At 33.7% G+C, this 16,621-nt stretch overlaps 1 protein-coding gene across 1 annotated transcript in view; it reads left to right on the top strand.

The window, feature by feature from the left end:
• LOC145268717 (SUMO-activating enzyme subunit 2-like) overlaps positions 1-16,621 on the top strand; it is a 58,090-nt gene that overhangs the window by 11,871 nt on the left and 29,598 nt on the right. The window contains exons 3-5 of the mRNA XM_080124264.1: positions 4,346-4,416; positions 10,233-10,297; positions 14,190-14,290. Coding sequence (XP_079980390.1) covers positions 4,346-4,416; positions 10,233-10,297; positions 14,190-14,290 — 237 coding nt within the window. The remainder of the gene's footprint in view (positions 1-4,345; positions 4,417-10,232; positions 10,298-14,189; positions 14,291-16,621) is intronic.

Raw genomic sequence — 16,621 nt, 5'->3', positions numbered from 1 at the left:
ATATTTATCATCTGAAGGGTTGAGCTTCAAAACGATACCGATCTTGTGAAAATCCGTCGCCTCTGTCAAAAGTTTTAGGCAGACATACAAACATACATACATACATTTAAACACAGGTGAGATTTATATTGTAGACTAGCAGGGGTGCCTGGCGTTGCCTGGAATGTTTGTAGGTGTGTGTTGAGAAAATAACAAAAGTGTTAGTAGGCAGACAGGCTTGAACCTGTGACATGAAGGCGGAAAAGAAAGTGAAAGAAAACCTGATATCTTACAACTACGTTATGACGTCACAGGAAGTGAAAAGCGTTCAAATTTAGCGATGTCAGTCAAAAAGTTGTTAGCTCAATGATAATTAAATTGAGAAGAAATGAAAGTGGTTCTTAAACCTGGCCTGGGGCCAGTCAAGCTTTCGCTTTATCTTGTGGTATTTTTCTTCCCCACGAGGTCATTCCCTTGAAAAAGGGGGAATTCTGGCTGTGTCTTAATGAATAGCAATTATTTGATATGAGAGGTGTCCCCTACATTAATCAAAGCTAATTGCTTTCTGGACGTCCCTGGCAAAAAAGCCAGGAATCTGCCTTCGCTTTTGATTAGTTTCGATTTTATACAAAAAACATGCAAGAGGAAGGAATAGTGTGAATTTTGTAAAAGTCGCTCAAATAAAAGTTAGAGACGACTTTTGTTCGCAAATCGTAGATATTATAATCTAGGTAGTATATAAAAAGTTCTAAAAATATACCCCCCCCCCCCCCGAAAACCTAGGCGAAAAAAGCCTTTGCTGGGCATACAAAAACGCACACGGCTTTTTTGTCTTATATATATATATATATATATATATATATATATATGAAAGATAAACAAAAATTATTTTAGAATTTAATGTAATATGTAAATTTTGAGCTATTCTAGCTTTTTAGGGAAGTTAACAGATTTTTTTTTTTATGGTAAATAAATCCTGGGTGTTTTTTTTTTTTTTTTTTTTTTTTTTTTTTTTTTTTTTTTTTTTTTTAAAGACGACTGTGTGAAGGGATCACAATATTAAACTGACTTTTGTAACTCAAGTCAAGGGTTAAAAGCTAACTCACTTCTTTTCCACGGATTGACCTGGTATTGCACTACCTGTAAGAGTTCTCTGTCCATATTCTTCCTCCAGGAAGAACCTAAAGAATTTTGTAACATTGACACACCAGTTCTTGTTAGGTCACTAAAATTAAACAACATTGAGCCTGGTTAGTATCAGATGGGTGACTATTTAGGAATACAAGGCACTGTATGTAGGAGCATGTAGACACTTCCCTGTAAGGAAGGAAATAGTTTTGTCTGTATATGCATAGGACACGCACATACGTAACCCACGCCTTCCTTCTGAAAAGTGAAGGTCCTTCAAAATGCATGGTGTGCCAAGAACACTTTACAGTAAAGTACTTTCTTCCAGATTCTGGCAATCTTTCACATATCCATTATAATTTTTACAGTGTTGACAACATAAAAAGAACTAAAACACTAAAAGACAAAAAAAAAAAAAAAAGTACTATAATGTATTTTTTTTAAATTTTGTTTTAGACAACTTTTTCTTCGAATTTTAAATTGTCCGCTAATGAAGAAAAAAAAAAAAAAAGGGTTTGAAAATTTTATGTTCTAGAACCCCCCCCACACACACACACAAAAAAAAAACGGAATCTGTAAAATGGCGGAAAATAGTCCTTGGGTTCAGGAGTTAATACCATGCAACCGGTAAATTTGTGATGGTAAATTTGTGGGTACGATTATCATATTCGTTGTAAGCGACCTCAGTTACCTCTAAAAAGCTGAATTAGAGTGGTCAGTGTTCTATTGTTGTGTATCGCTATATTTACCGTATATATTTATCGTCCTTTAATGTTTATTCTTATTTAATGCCTTAATCTATCTTTTTATTTCTATATAAAAAAGTAAATTTTTGGCAATTGTTTATTTCTATTGTTTAAGAAAAGGCATTTATTGAACTTTCGAAATCGCCTCCACCTTAATGCTGTTTCTGACAACCTTTTTATTTTTATTTTTTGCTAGGGGTTGGGAAACATTTACCTATGCTTACATCATGACTGTGATACCAGGCATCAGTGAATGTCGACCAAGACCCTACAGTCCTGTAGTTGCACGGCTCTGATTTACTACTTAGTTTGCAAAATTAGGGTCCAAAGGATTTTTTTTAAAAAAGTTAAACTTTTTCCTTTTTTTAATAAATTTTTAGTTTTTTTTGTTTTTGTTATGCAAAGAAGTTCCAAAATAAATGTTTAATTGCTTCATTCGCAGAATATTTTAATGCAATGTAAATTTCTAAAAGAAAAAAAATGGAATTCACTTATCGCATTTATTTAACAGATAGCAAAATGATTGTTTTCTTTTGTAGTTTTCGAAAGAACTTAAGCGGAACCATCAGTCAGCATATGTAGTTCTAACGTTTTTGTTCTTGGATACTTCAAAAAAGCCGATCGACAGATAACTAATCATGGGCCTCGAAGTTTCGAAACAGACAGACAGCACCTATGTATGTGATGGAATAAGAAAACTCATTAAGATAAATAAAGATTAATTTTTGAAGTAATTAAAAAATTCTTGTATATCCTATTAAATATGTTATGAAAAGTTTTATGATGAATTTTTGACAGCATTAATCTCACTTCAAACAAACAGTTCAACTTAAAAATATAAGAGAATCGTAATGAAAGAATCGTAAATCTAAGGTATTTTTTAACGATGCGATTCCGATTCCCCCAAAATACACGATTCTTACAATTAACGATTCCGATTAATCGTCCCACCACTAATTTTAGCTTCACTGGTGGTGTAAAATCAATAAATATTTATTTTATCATTATTACCAGCAATGGAAGATTTTTCCTTTAAACAAGATCAAATAAAAAAGATAATTACAAGAATCATTTTCGCATCGGAAAATTGGTACAAATTTTTCCGATTCCAATGCCCTCAAAGATTCCGATTTTTCTGATTCTGATTAATCATCCCAACACTTATCAGTATACACCAACGTGTGCAAATTATTCATGCCTCCCCGAATACAAGAATACGCACCAAATTATTATATTATATATATATATATATATACCGATGAAGACTGAAGGATCGGTCGAAAATTATGTACCTGCAAAAAAGTTTTTTAATTTTTTTTTCATAATATTATTTTGTATTTCTGCATGTCACCAATTGAAAACGAATAAAAAATATATATATATATATAATGGAAATGTATTAAAAAGAATACGAAAAGTATAACAGCTTAAAACTTTTCATTCATATATATATATATATATATGTGTGTGTGTGTGTCAAAACATCGTTTATTCATTACCCACACAGCAGCAGCCGTATAGCGTAATGGTGAGAAGACTTGACTGTCAATTGGGCAGTCGGGTTTCGATCCTGAGGCAGTTGCCTGTCTAGCCGCACTGATGAGCTGTGAAACAGCGAAACAGTACTGTATGTGAATGACTCTATATATATATATATATATACACACACACACACAGACATGACCGAAAAGAGTACACATTAAGATAAATATTTTTCCTAAGATTAATATATGCTTATTTATGTTTACAGATAAGAATAGTGCCGAAATAACTTTGAGTATCTCATTAAAATTGCATCTAACATTGAAGCATGCCACGAAACAAAGGAGCATCATAATTTCTACAAGGACAAATTGTGGGTCAACATGAAGTTGGTCTTAATCCATGCAAAATAGCAGGAAATCCTTCAGTACCCCTTTCTATTGATAATAGTGATCGTACAATTAATAATTTCACAATATGGGAGTGTGAAACATTTGTTGATCTTCATTCAATCCCGGGCAACATCAGATCTCCCTGCTTGTGTATGTATGAAAGTCAGTTCTGCGTTTTTCAGTGTGTACAAGTGTATAGTTGTTTTTATCGGATAAATGACAAAATACTTTCATCCATAAAACAAACTTTATTTTGACAAATCAACATGTGACGTGTAGGAGCAAGAGAAGTGGAGAATGTGGCACCAACAACCCGATGCATTGCGAGTGACTATTGTCACTCTGTTCTCTCATAACTGTCTTTTGTTTATATTAGCCTGTATTTCCATTTCACCATTGTTTAATTCACTTTGTCAAACATTTATGTTAACTATTTTCATCATGGGTCTGAATCCAGGACGCGTTTACATCAGAGGGCGTTCTTTTGTTTTACTTGCTGTTTTTCGGAAACCTAGTGTTGCCCAGGAGTTTTTTTCTTACTTCAGTTTCCAAACTTATCCCTTCTGGCATCGCCCTATGCCATTGTTTAACATATTTATTTTTTATTTTTTTCAACAGGTAGCTAAAGACAGTGTCAGTCGATACAATCCTGATGCTCGTATTGTGGCTTATCATGACAGCATTACCACGTAAGTCTTCCTTTCTTTCTTTTTTTCTTTCTGGCGCTACCAGATCAGGCTGTCTGAAGATATTGGCTTCCTGAGACGAAATGCACCTCACATTGATGTTTTTTTGTTTTTCTATTCCCTTTTACAAAACTTAACTTTCCCCCCTTTTCCCTTCTCTTTCTCCCTCCCCCACTTCCCAACCGGTTTCCTAACTTCAAATGTACCGAACATTAATACTATAACCCTTTTCCCCTCTCCCATTGCAAAACTCATTCATGTTCTGCAAGGCAGGGAACAAAAACAACAAAATCCACTACAATACAATCAAACGAAACACTACAAACTAGCGATTGAAAATACAAAGAACTTGAAGAATAAAAAACCTTCTACAAAATAACTGAACGCAGCATGAATAACACAAAAGGGGTGATGTATTATACTGGATTTGGCATTAAATAACCTGAAAAGGGTAGATATGCCATAAAACAACCAAACCAAACTCTACAAATAAATATTTGAAGATATAAAGAACTTGAAGCATAAAATCTTTTTCCAAAATAACTGGATTCCGCATTAAATAACCTGAAAAGGGTTGATATGCCGTAAAACAAAACCAAATCTCTTTTTCCTATATCTGTCTTGATGGTGTGCTGAAACAATTGTATGCTGCTAATATAAAAATAATTGATCCTTTGAATCTATGAGAATTTTGTGACTTTTTGGTGTATATAATAATAGTATATAAAAAAATATGATAACTCTAGTATTACACTAGTCGGGTAACTCCATCTCAAATCATCTAGACCATGACACCCTTACCTCTCAGATTTTTTCCAAACTTTCACAATATGTTGGTATCATAAAAACTAGGGAATCCCGAAAATTTGAGCTTTTAACTCGAAGCGGTTCATTGGGAGTTAACGAGGAAAGAACCAAGCACCTTTTTTGGTGGAATTTAAGTTAAGACTATCAAGAATGTCTCGGAACAAAAAAAATTCAATTTCCAATGGTACCACATGTTTTTTTGGGTCACCTTAGACCAATACCCAAATCTTGGCTTAAAAGTTCAATAACTCAGAAATAGTTCATTTTCAGAGGTTTTAAACGTGATTTTTGGATTCCGCGTGTGGAAAACCTTGTCCATGCAACTTTTCAAGGTTCTACCTAGTTTAGAAATTAATTTATGCCCAAAAACGTAATTTCATAATTTCGCAAATATCCGCCTCAACGCGATATACGTAATTGCGATATTTCTGGAACCGCTTCGAGTTAAAAGCTCAAATTTTCAGGATTCCCTAGTTTTTATGATACCAACATATGATGAAAGTTTGGAAAAAAATCTGAGAGGTAAGGGTGTCAAAGATGTATTTTTTTTTTTTGGATGATTTGAGATGGAATTCTCCTGGATAAACTTTGTGCTGTTAAGATTTACAATTTATAAACAACCTCTCTCCCACAGAAGAGACGTTGCGAGCCTATCCTTGTTTTATCGTTATTCCCATGGCAGGTGCTCATCTGAACTCCAATCTCTGATCCCCCCTTGCCAATCTTTCACGAAAAACACCTGTCTAGCTGAATGCGCTGTGAAAAATTTCCCCCACTCTTTATCTGTACCTAAATCAAAACGTGGATTCCATGAACAAAGCTTCTTTCTTAGAACTGCACGCCTGTGGAACTCTGTTCCGTCTGCCTGCTTCCCACCTGACTACAACTTCGATGTCTTCAAGTCCAACGTTAGCAAATTCCTAATGAACCGCCCCCTTAAGTAAACACTTCATCAAATCTCCACACTAACGTACTGTACTTGCAATAACCCTTATCCCTGAGTGGCTCCCGGGCCTTGATAAGTGGTGACCACCGTGTAAAAAAAAAACAAAAATAACATACACACATAAATATAAAACCAGACAATGTAATATGGAACAAGCCTGAAAGAACTGCAAATATTATTGATATCACCGTCCCAAATGACAATGGCCTTAATAGAGCTGAACGCAAAACAAAAAAAAAAATAACAAAAGGACCTAAAAATTATTTTAAAAACGACATGGTCTCTGAAAGAAAGAAACATTATACCAATTGTGATAGGGTGACGTTGCCTAGGATTGAATCATGATCAATAAATATTTCACACTCCCATGTTGCACCGAGAGGCAGGTTCACATGCCTTTCCGCAATGCTTTGGTCCACAATACATTGTAATCAACATTACACTGTAGAGAACCTACTGTTGATTTTATAAAATTATTTATAAGTATAACTAAACAAAAACTTTCTGTTGTCTTTAATAATGTTTGTTTAAATGAAAAAATGCTGCCTAAATATATACAATTCAAGTTACATGACTCTGCAGTGTAATATAATGCCACCACTCACAAATTATGAAGCAATTTAATTAAAAGGCAGATTACCATCGCTGAAGAAATAATTAAACACACCCACGAACTCGACGGATTTGAACAGAAACTCAAAAACCGTATTACCGAAGAAGAAAATAAAGAAATTCCACAACGACTCGCTGATATCGTCCAACAATTTTGAACACATGCAGCGCACTACAACCCATAAAAAATCAAACACATTAGCACAACCAAATCTTACACATTCTTGACGATGTCTTGACGAAAGACAAAAAACAATAAAATTGTGACATGCTTCGAAGACACAGATCTAACTATACAACATTTATTAATACATTTGATTTATACTCAAAAAAAAAAAAAATCATCAGAAAAATTGAAAAAATAAAAGAGTAGAACTAAAACCAAATGTTTGTTTAAATGAAAAAATGCTACCGAAATATATATATATATATATATATATATATATATATATATATATACACACGAGGTGGCCCATAAATCACTTTACATTTTAAAAATTCAATAACTTTTTTTCTATTAATATATTTTAATTTCTCTTTTCAGAATTATAAAATAGAATCTTTGGAAATTTTTTGTATAGATAAGTTTACAACAGAATGAGTGAGGATAATTGAATTTCACTTTGAAAATGGACGGTCAATCGTTGCAATGCAAAGATGTTCTCTGCGCCATTCCAATATTCAATATCCTCTTAAAAGATATGCTATTGGATTTGTTCAACCTCAGTTAGTAAACATGCCAGGGTATTTGTGGCAAACAAAATGGAGCAACTGCACATACAGCTAGAGCAACAATGCAGTTGTTAACTGTGACGTTTCAGGATCGAAAAATCTCTTGAAAATTTCGATTTTGAATGGCCTCCATGTTCATCTAATTTGACAGAACTAGACTTTTGGCTTTGGGGATATCTTAAAGACAAAGTGTATGCAAATAAGCCCCGAAGCATCCAAGAACTTAGGCAAACATACGCAGGAAATTCTTTCCCTAATACTTCCGATGTTAAGAAGTGTCATAAAGAATAGCTTAGAAAGAGCTCGACTTTGCAAAAGCCGAGAATGGAGGCTACTTAAGAGACATTATCTTTCGTAATTAAGCCAGAACAAATTTCTATACTATAAACTGTGTAATAAAAAAAGAATTAATTAAATACAGTTATTTAAGAAAAACTTATTTGATTTTCAAACTGTAAAGTGACTATGGGCCACCCTATATATATATTAGCTAGGAAATCCAATGTTGCCCAGGATTGAATAATGATCAACGAATATTTCACACTCCCATCTTTTTATTGTACTCGAAATCAGTGAAATCATTGATTACCTGCTCTAGTTAGGGATTCATCGTGGTGCACACCGAGAGGCAGCTTCACATGCCTCTCCTCAATGACTTGGTCCACAATACATTGTAGTCTACATTGCACTGTAGAGAACCTACTGTTGATTTTATAAAATTATCTTTTATATATAAGGGTTTGAATTGAAGGTTAAAATGCAAAAGTCAAGTATCTACTGTTGATTTTATTTGTTGGGCCTTTCGGCTTGTGTGGTACCTGTAAATTCACTCTTGTCTGTTCATCTGTCCGCACTTTTCTCAATTTTTGGAAATTTTGCACAAATATTAAACATGATATGAGTAAAAAAAAAAAAAAAGTAACAGAACGGATTTTCCGGGGAAAAATCCCCCCCCCCCCCCCCCCCCCAAAGTGCCTTTCCGGTTAAAATGGTTTAAATTGACACTTTTGTGCTTATTAAAAAAAATTAATGCCTTGGATTTTTATAAAACTTTCTGAAAAGTTCTAACTGACTGATTTCTATATAATTATGTTTGTCTATACTTTGCAATAACTCTTGGGTGTGCCTCAGGGGCTCTTTTAGGGCTAATAAAAACACTCCATTTTTTGGACTATTTTACCATATTTGTCCAAAATTTTATGTGTATGTCTATTAAGCAGTTTTGCATGGTGATGAACTCAAATTTAAATATGTTAAAGCCTGGATTTGCACCGTTGGTTCATTTTCATCAGGATTTGACGTCCCCTGAGGACTTTCGGGGCTAAATGGGGGTGGGGAAAATGCTGAACTTAGTTATTTTTTTTTTTTATGCCTCGTTCATTGGTAACTCATTGTGGACCATGCATGCTTCACTTGTTTTATCAATATTTATCTTTTGATGAAAAGAGCTTAGCTTTGAAAATCCATGGATAAAGAATTTTTCTTGTTTGCGTTTGATAGATCAATAAATATTGTTTATTCAGTTTTATTTTTCATTTATGTTTCCTATTTCTTATATACTTGTGTATAAGTCGATCCTTTTTTTTTTTTTTTTTTCTGTTTTTCAATTTTTTTTGTTTTCATTTTTACTTTTTATTTCTCTTGGCGAGAAGATTTGGAGTGAGTAAAAAAAAAGAAGAAAAACAAAAGGAAAAACAAATAAAAAGTGAAAAAGATTGACTTCTACACAAATATATATCTATACATGTGTATGTATATATATATATATGTCTTTGAAGTTTTTTACCTTTAAAACTATACAAAAAAATATTTTTTATCATTCGTTAGAAAACCATCTAGTCAGTAAGTCATTCAATCACCTGCAATCACTGCATCAGACCGCTATATATATATATATATATATATATATATAATCGATCCATCATTTTATATTTTGAAATAGCAGATTAAAATTATTTTGTCAAAATTATAGACTGCCGTTTTTACTGACCGGATTTTATGAAGTTTCCAACAAATATGATAAAACTTCTTTGATAATGTTATTTTTACTTATTTTTCTACTTGATCATTTTTTGTAATTTTGTTTACTTTTTACATGATATGCAAGTACTTAATAGTGTTTTTACCCAAAATACACAAGCATCATTTTTTTTTTTTTTTTTTAACTATGCCTTTTATTTTCTTACCAAATTATTTAAACTATGATTTTAAAATTAATTATTACGATAACATTTAGCTGTTATTAAATGAATCAAATTATTATAAAACTAAAACAAATTTTGCTAAGATATTTTAATTTCCATTTTATTAATTTTATAAATGCTTATAAAATTTTCAAATACATGAGAATTTGCTAAAAATTCAAAGATCAGAAATAATTTTCTATTTAGCAGTTTAAAAGGCTTCCAAATTTCTTTTAAACTTTGAAGGGTCACAAAATAATTGATCCCCACCCAACTATTTAACAAACTATTAAAATGGTCGATTTCTTTTTTTTTTTTTTTTTTTTTTAACTATTTCAATAAATATTCGATTAATAATAAAAATAAGATTTTAAAATATGAAACGATTAGTTATCAAAGCTGACATGGAAAACAAAATTGTTTCATAGTATTAATATATATATTATATAGCATTTATAAAAAATTTATTAATATTTATTGAAAAAATATTATTGTTATATATGTGTTAGCTACTTATTTCTTTTTTTTGTTTATTTTAGCACTGATTATAGCACAGAATTCTTCAAGAAGTTTGACATCGTTATGAATGCTCTTGACAACAGAGGTGAGTTAAACTTTTTCCTGTTTTTCTTTTGTTGTATTAGGATATGTTATAATGAGAGAAAAGACAGGTCACATGATGGAAATGTGTTTGTAACATATGTTGTTACAAAAACGAGATGAAAAATTAACATGCCCTAAATCAAGAATTTTCATACGTTTGACTGTTGTTGTAAAGAAGTTGAACTGTATAGAGCTCAGAAGAATCGTGCTTCAGGATTCTCTGGTCTGTATGAACCTCTTTGTTAATCGCAGCTATTAGTTAACCTGCCAAATTGCAGGTTTTTACAGGCCTGAGGGTAAGTAAAATGTCAATTTTAAAAACGCAATTTTTTTAGGCATTTTTTTTTTTTTTTTATGATATCAGTCAACAGACAATGGAAGGAATAATTTATTAAGATTTCTGCAAATAAATGAAATTCCAAAGTAGATTCACGTAGAAACATTCAAATTCTGATTAGAATTATATGTTGGGTTGGAAACAAAGGAAAATGTCTACGATGGGGTTGATGTAAACGACATTGATAAATAGAGAGTCTTTGTTTATGAGATTAAAAGAATTCCTATCCATAATTTGTGTATCATTCTTTTGCAGACTGTTATCTTCATCTTAGTTGTCGTTGTTTCACTACATTTCAGCCAACTCATCCTCTGGCCTTCTTCAGATGATTTAACACTCATGGAAAGTGTGGTGTAAATGAAGAGAAACAAGAACGACCGACCGCGTTTTTGTGTGGCTTACCTCGTGTTCATAATGAAGAAGAAAGAAACAAAAATGGCTGCCCTGTTTCTTTATATGCCTACAGGGTGACCACGAGGTATGCAAATGAGATGCTCCTGACTGGAGATAAAAGAGGAGTGATTTGGGGAAGGAGGGGACACTGAAGTTTGATTGCGAGCAGAGAAGGTGTATTTGGAGAAGAGAAAAGCTAAAGTTGCAAAAGTGCGTTTTGGAGTGGAGAGAAGACGCGGGAACGGGAAGGTGAAAGTTCGGACAGCAGTGTCACCCAAGTGACAGAAAGGAATGCTTTGTCTTGTAACTGTATCCTCAGTAATTACTGCCTTCCATAGTTGTTGTTGTCTCACAACGTTTTGGCCAACTAATCCTCTGGCCGGCTTTGGGTAGGATTGAAACCGCTATCTTCAGACAATGCTCACTTGGAACCACAGGGGCTCAACGCCTCTATCGTAGCGCAGTGGATAAAGGCGTTGAATCTCTATGGTTCCAGGTGTGCATTGTGCGAAGATAGCGGTTTAAATCCTACCCAAGCAAGATAAGATTAGTTTGCCAAAACGTGGTGAGACAACAACAACTATTGAAGGAAGTAGTTCCTAGGGATATAGTTAAGAGACTCAGCATTCCTATCCCATCGTGGTTAATCACCTGAAGAAGGCCAGAGGATGAGTTGACTGAAATGTAATGAAACAACACCAACTATGAAGATGAGGATAACAGTCCACAAAAAAAAATGAATGCGCAAATTATGAAGACTCATCTCAAAGGATTCCAAAAAGAATAAATAAATAAAATATAATTCCCATCCATTCTAACTAATAATAATTTAATAATAACTAATAACACCCGTCTAGCTGAAACCACTGTCAGTAATTTTCCCCATTCTTTAACTGTGCCAAAACCAAAACATAGATTCCATGAACAAAGCTTTTTTTCTTAGAAGCGCACGCCAGTGGAACTCTCTTCCGTCGCCTGTTTCCAACCTGACTACAACTTGGATGTCTTCAAGTCCAACATAAACAAATTCCTGATGAACTGCCCCCCCCCTAAGTAAGACACTTTATCAAATATCCAATTCTAACGATTCTACAATACTATCCCATTGATTACTGTACACGCAATAACCCTTATCTCCGAGTGGCTTGGCCTTGATAAGTGGTGACTTCCATGTAAAAAAAAAATAATAATAATAATAACTTACTAAAAACCTGATAATAGCTTGATAACAACTTAATAATAATTTACAAAGGTTGTGTAGCGGGTCGGGGGTCCATATTGGGGACATAGTGAAAGACATGTATAACAGGAACTCATAACAGATGACGATGATAACGAGGGAGACATTTATATCAGACTGGGAGGATTCTTGTTAACACATTTTAATACGGACTGGGAGATATGATGCAACAGTTCTTATAACACATATTAGAGGAGGGGAGGAGATTCATTATTGATGATGGAGGAGGCACATAATACTTGGAAGGGGTTGTACAAAGTCCGTTACAAGATGATGATAAAAACACATTTCCCTTTTTGGTTGTGAGAAATGACGACACAAGACAAACAGTTACGAACATAGTTGATTTCTTTATTCTTCGAGCGGCCGATCGTGATGTCAGGAATTCAAACCTTTTCATCTACATGGTCTACTCTTCTCCCTTCGCCTCTAAGGGGCTCCCACTCTCCAACTGACTCTATCACCATGTGTGATCTGCTCTGATTATCTTATCCTCATCAACTCGCTCTAACTTTGAACCCACGATTCCTATATTGAGAAATCTCCTTTGTTTATGACGTCAGAAGTGTGTTTACCAATGTGACTAATTTTCACATGGATTTCATATGTCCGTCCAAACACACTTTTAGCAAACAAAGAATCCTCAATTCTAATTGTTTAATATCTAACCTATTTTTTAAACAATATTTTTTTTAACTCGCATTGTGCATTCTTGTAACAGACATATTTAATATCCAGATTTCCAAAAGAATGGACAGTCGACTTTTTTCCGACATAATTAATATTTAGCTATTCTAATAGAATTAACAATGGACTGAAATCCTTAAGATTCCAATTTCCATTATCTTTCCACTTGCTTACAGGGTTCGATTCTAACCTTTTCCTAATATCATTTTCATTTATCTAGTACGTCTTACTTACATGAGAAGGGGACAGCCCTTTCATGTAACACTAAAAATCTAATAATAACTAATAACTCCTCCTCACTTACAATGCTCTGTAGGTCTAACATCTAATCATAGTAGCCCCCTATGTCTCTGTTACAATATGCCTTGTTTAGGATGAGTGAAAGTTAAAAAAATAAATAAATAAAAGTGTAATTTTTTTTTCTTTTAATATTCCCTTCTCTTTCTTTCTTTTTTTTTTTTTTTTTATTAATAAACAGTTGAGATAAAAAATTTTATATAAGACGTAGTCACATTGACGCATCATTTCTCACCAAAGTTAAGCAATGTGGAGTCTGGCTAATACCAGATGAGTAACGATTTGGTAACGCTAGGCGCTGTTTGTCATCTTACCATGGTATAGATAGACATGCACCCAAGAACCATTTGTGAATTCGATATGGGGCTAATATCCCACCGGGGAAGAATTTTGCTTAGAAATTAATTCAGTAGAAAAAGAAAAAGCAGCCTATGTTTATAATAAATATAGAATGTTTTTTTTTTTTTGTTTTTTTTTTTGAGAGAGAGAGAGACGGCAACCTTTAAATTTTGACAATTCTATTTCCTTTAATTGTAGATTTGGCAATTATTGATTGTTTTAAGTTTAGTTTGGTTTCACAATTCATCATGTGGTTTCAGCAGGACAGAGCCACATGTCACACAGCACACGATGCGATCAATTTGCAGCAGGAAACATTTGATGCAGCAATAATGTCAGGAAACCAACCTATCATCTTCCCACCTTTTTCGTGTGATTGAACCCCATTAAATTATTTTCTTTGGGTATATGTAAAGTCGCATGTCTATGCTGATAAACTAGACACAATAGACCACTTTGGTACGTGTTTTGTAAAAGTGCATCTATAACAAAACTGCATTGGTATTAATTACCTCTGCAGATCGATGTTTCAACCAATCTCGCTTCTGTTTTATTTACTAATAATTTGCATCCTTCTTTATTGCTTTTATCTAATTCTAGCGGCTCGTAACCATGTCAACCGTCTCTGTCTTGCTGCAAATGTCCCACTGATTGAAAGTGGTACTGCCGGTTACCTCGGACAGGTTACTGTCATCAAAAAGGTAAACATTTTCTTCTTTTTATAAACATTTTACTTATTAATATCTTATATTTTAACTATCAGGGCTACCTGGTGTTGCTTGGGAAAGGGATAACGAATAAGATGGCACTTTTAAAGCTGGATAAAGATAGAATTTATTTGTGTGTGTATATATATATATATATCTCATAAATTAGTAATTTAAATTTTATGGTGTGAAATGGTTAAATTTCAAATTTAGAATTTTAATTATATGCAAGACAAAGAATACATTTCAATAAGTATATCTGCTTAACGTATAGGTTTTCGATGTTTACCCGTCTCCTAAGAGGAAAAAATATTAGCAAATATTATAATGGGTTATACTTAATTTGCTAAATACAATAAACATAGAAAATCATAATTAAAAGTTTTTAAATCATAGAGTAAGGGAAATTATATATTGGTTCAAAATGAAAGGATATTGAACTTCATATCCAAATTTAGTGGGAAATTCTGAAATGAGTTTTTGGTAGGAGGAAGGTAAAAGGATCCAAAGCGTATTGTAATTAATTTACATACCAGTAGATTTATTGCATTACATTATTCTGAAGTGTGTGTGTGTGTGTGTGTGTGTGTGTGTGTGTGTGTAAATAAGTTTCCAGGCTTTTTTCGTATGGGCACTTTTATTGATAGTACACACTTGAAACTCTAGTCCTCTTTAAAGTAATTTCCAATGGGGCCCTCCAGAAGTTGTTGGAACAATACAACAAGTGCATGGGAGCCGGAAGAGATTACTTTGAAGAGGACTAGAGTTTCATCTGTGTACTATCAAAAAAAAGTGCCCATATTAAAAAAAGTGTAATGTGCATCCAGGAGATAAGTGCCCGCGTGTTTGCGTGTTGTGTGGGTACGTGGGAGAGACGGATGAGGGGGAAAAAGACTTACCTCGAGACCAGCTCAGCGTTACCGACCAAAAATAGAAAAGAAAGACCAAGATGGCGGCCGCCGTCTTTTGTAAAGTATGATGTCTCGCAAAGTCACACGAATTCTCGGAATATGCAAATTTAGCCGGCCTAGAACGATAAAAGCGGGTGAGGGGGGAAAGACGTGGGGGAGTGACGACTGAGTTGGCTGGGGAATCGTGTGGCTGTTGCTTCTTGTGCCGTGTTGAGGATATCTTACCGTGTTAAAGAGAGAGTCGGGCGCCATCTTGAATTTTTCCTTACACTTTTTCGTCTAGAAACTTATTTAAGGCACCTTGTATGTTCATATATAACTCCGTATTAATAAAAATGCAAATAAAACCCGTTTCTTTCTTCTGTTTTGTAAAAAAAAAAAAAAAAAAAAAAAAAAAAAATATTAAACAATAGAAATTATCTCCCCTGTTACATAACATTAACAGATTTATTTCCCTATGAGTCTTGTTTGATTTGTTTATATCGGCTATATTAAAAATAATTTATCTGTTGAAGATTAGATATAACTAGGATGGACCTGTACTATGCACACTTCCTCCTAGTATTTTTTTTTTTCTTTTTGTTTTTAAATAAAGGATTTTTGATTTATTAATCAAAAGGCAATGATGTTAAGATCTTTATCATCCAATGTATTGTGTATTATTTTCAATGGAGCCTTCCAGAAGCTGTTGAAACGGTACAGTAAGTGCATTGCAGCCGAAGAGATTACTTTGAAGGGGGCTAGAGTTTCATATGTTTACTATCTATAAAAGTTCCCATATGAACAAAAAAGTCTGGAAATTTATTGAAAGCACTGCATAGATTCTGTTGCCTAAAGAAAAATGAAAGAGTGAGCGAAGGCATCTCATATGTAGTAATTAATAATATATATATCATGATAAGTAGTAAAATGTAAATCAAAAATGAAAAAATAAGTTTAAGGATCCAAAAATTCATGGTCCTGGATATGACCTTAAACTATATCCGATGGTGATGCCCCAGCTTGCGGCTTTTGGGGAGTATGGAGCCATCCCTTAATTGCCATTGCTCCCAGATCCACTCTTACCCGGAGTGGTAGTTTGGTTGGTTTGGTTGTTTTTGTTTTATGGCATATCAACCCTTTTCGAGTTATTTAATGCCGAATCCAAAGATTTTGAAGAAAAAATATTTTTAATAGAATATATTTGTTGTTTTCACGTCGGTTTCTATTTAACCCATAGTTGGGACCCTAACAGGTACTACCACTCCGGGTCAGCAATGGTAATTAAAGGGTGGCTCCACACTCCCCAAAGCCCACAAGCTGGGATCTCACCACTGGATATAGTTTAAGGTCATATACAGGACCCCCATTGAGGGACTTTTACCCTCTGCAGGGGGGGGGGCAGTCGGCGTATTCTAATGCCCCACCGACAGGG

The sequence above is a fragment of the Euprymna scolopes genome, chromosome 44 (genome assembly GCF_053919585.1).
Source record: "Euprymna scolopes isolate OS-2025 chromosome 44, ASM5391958v1, whole genome shotgun sequence".
NCBI classification, from domain to species: domain Eukaryota; kingdom Metazoa; phylum Mollusca; class Cephalopoda; order Sepiida; family Sepiolidae; genus Euprymna; species Euprymna scolopes.
Note: the sequence above shows the minus strand (reverse complement) of the source record. Positions and strands in the feature narration are given on the sequence as shown.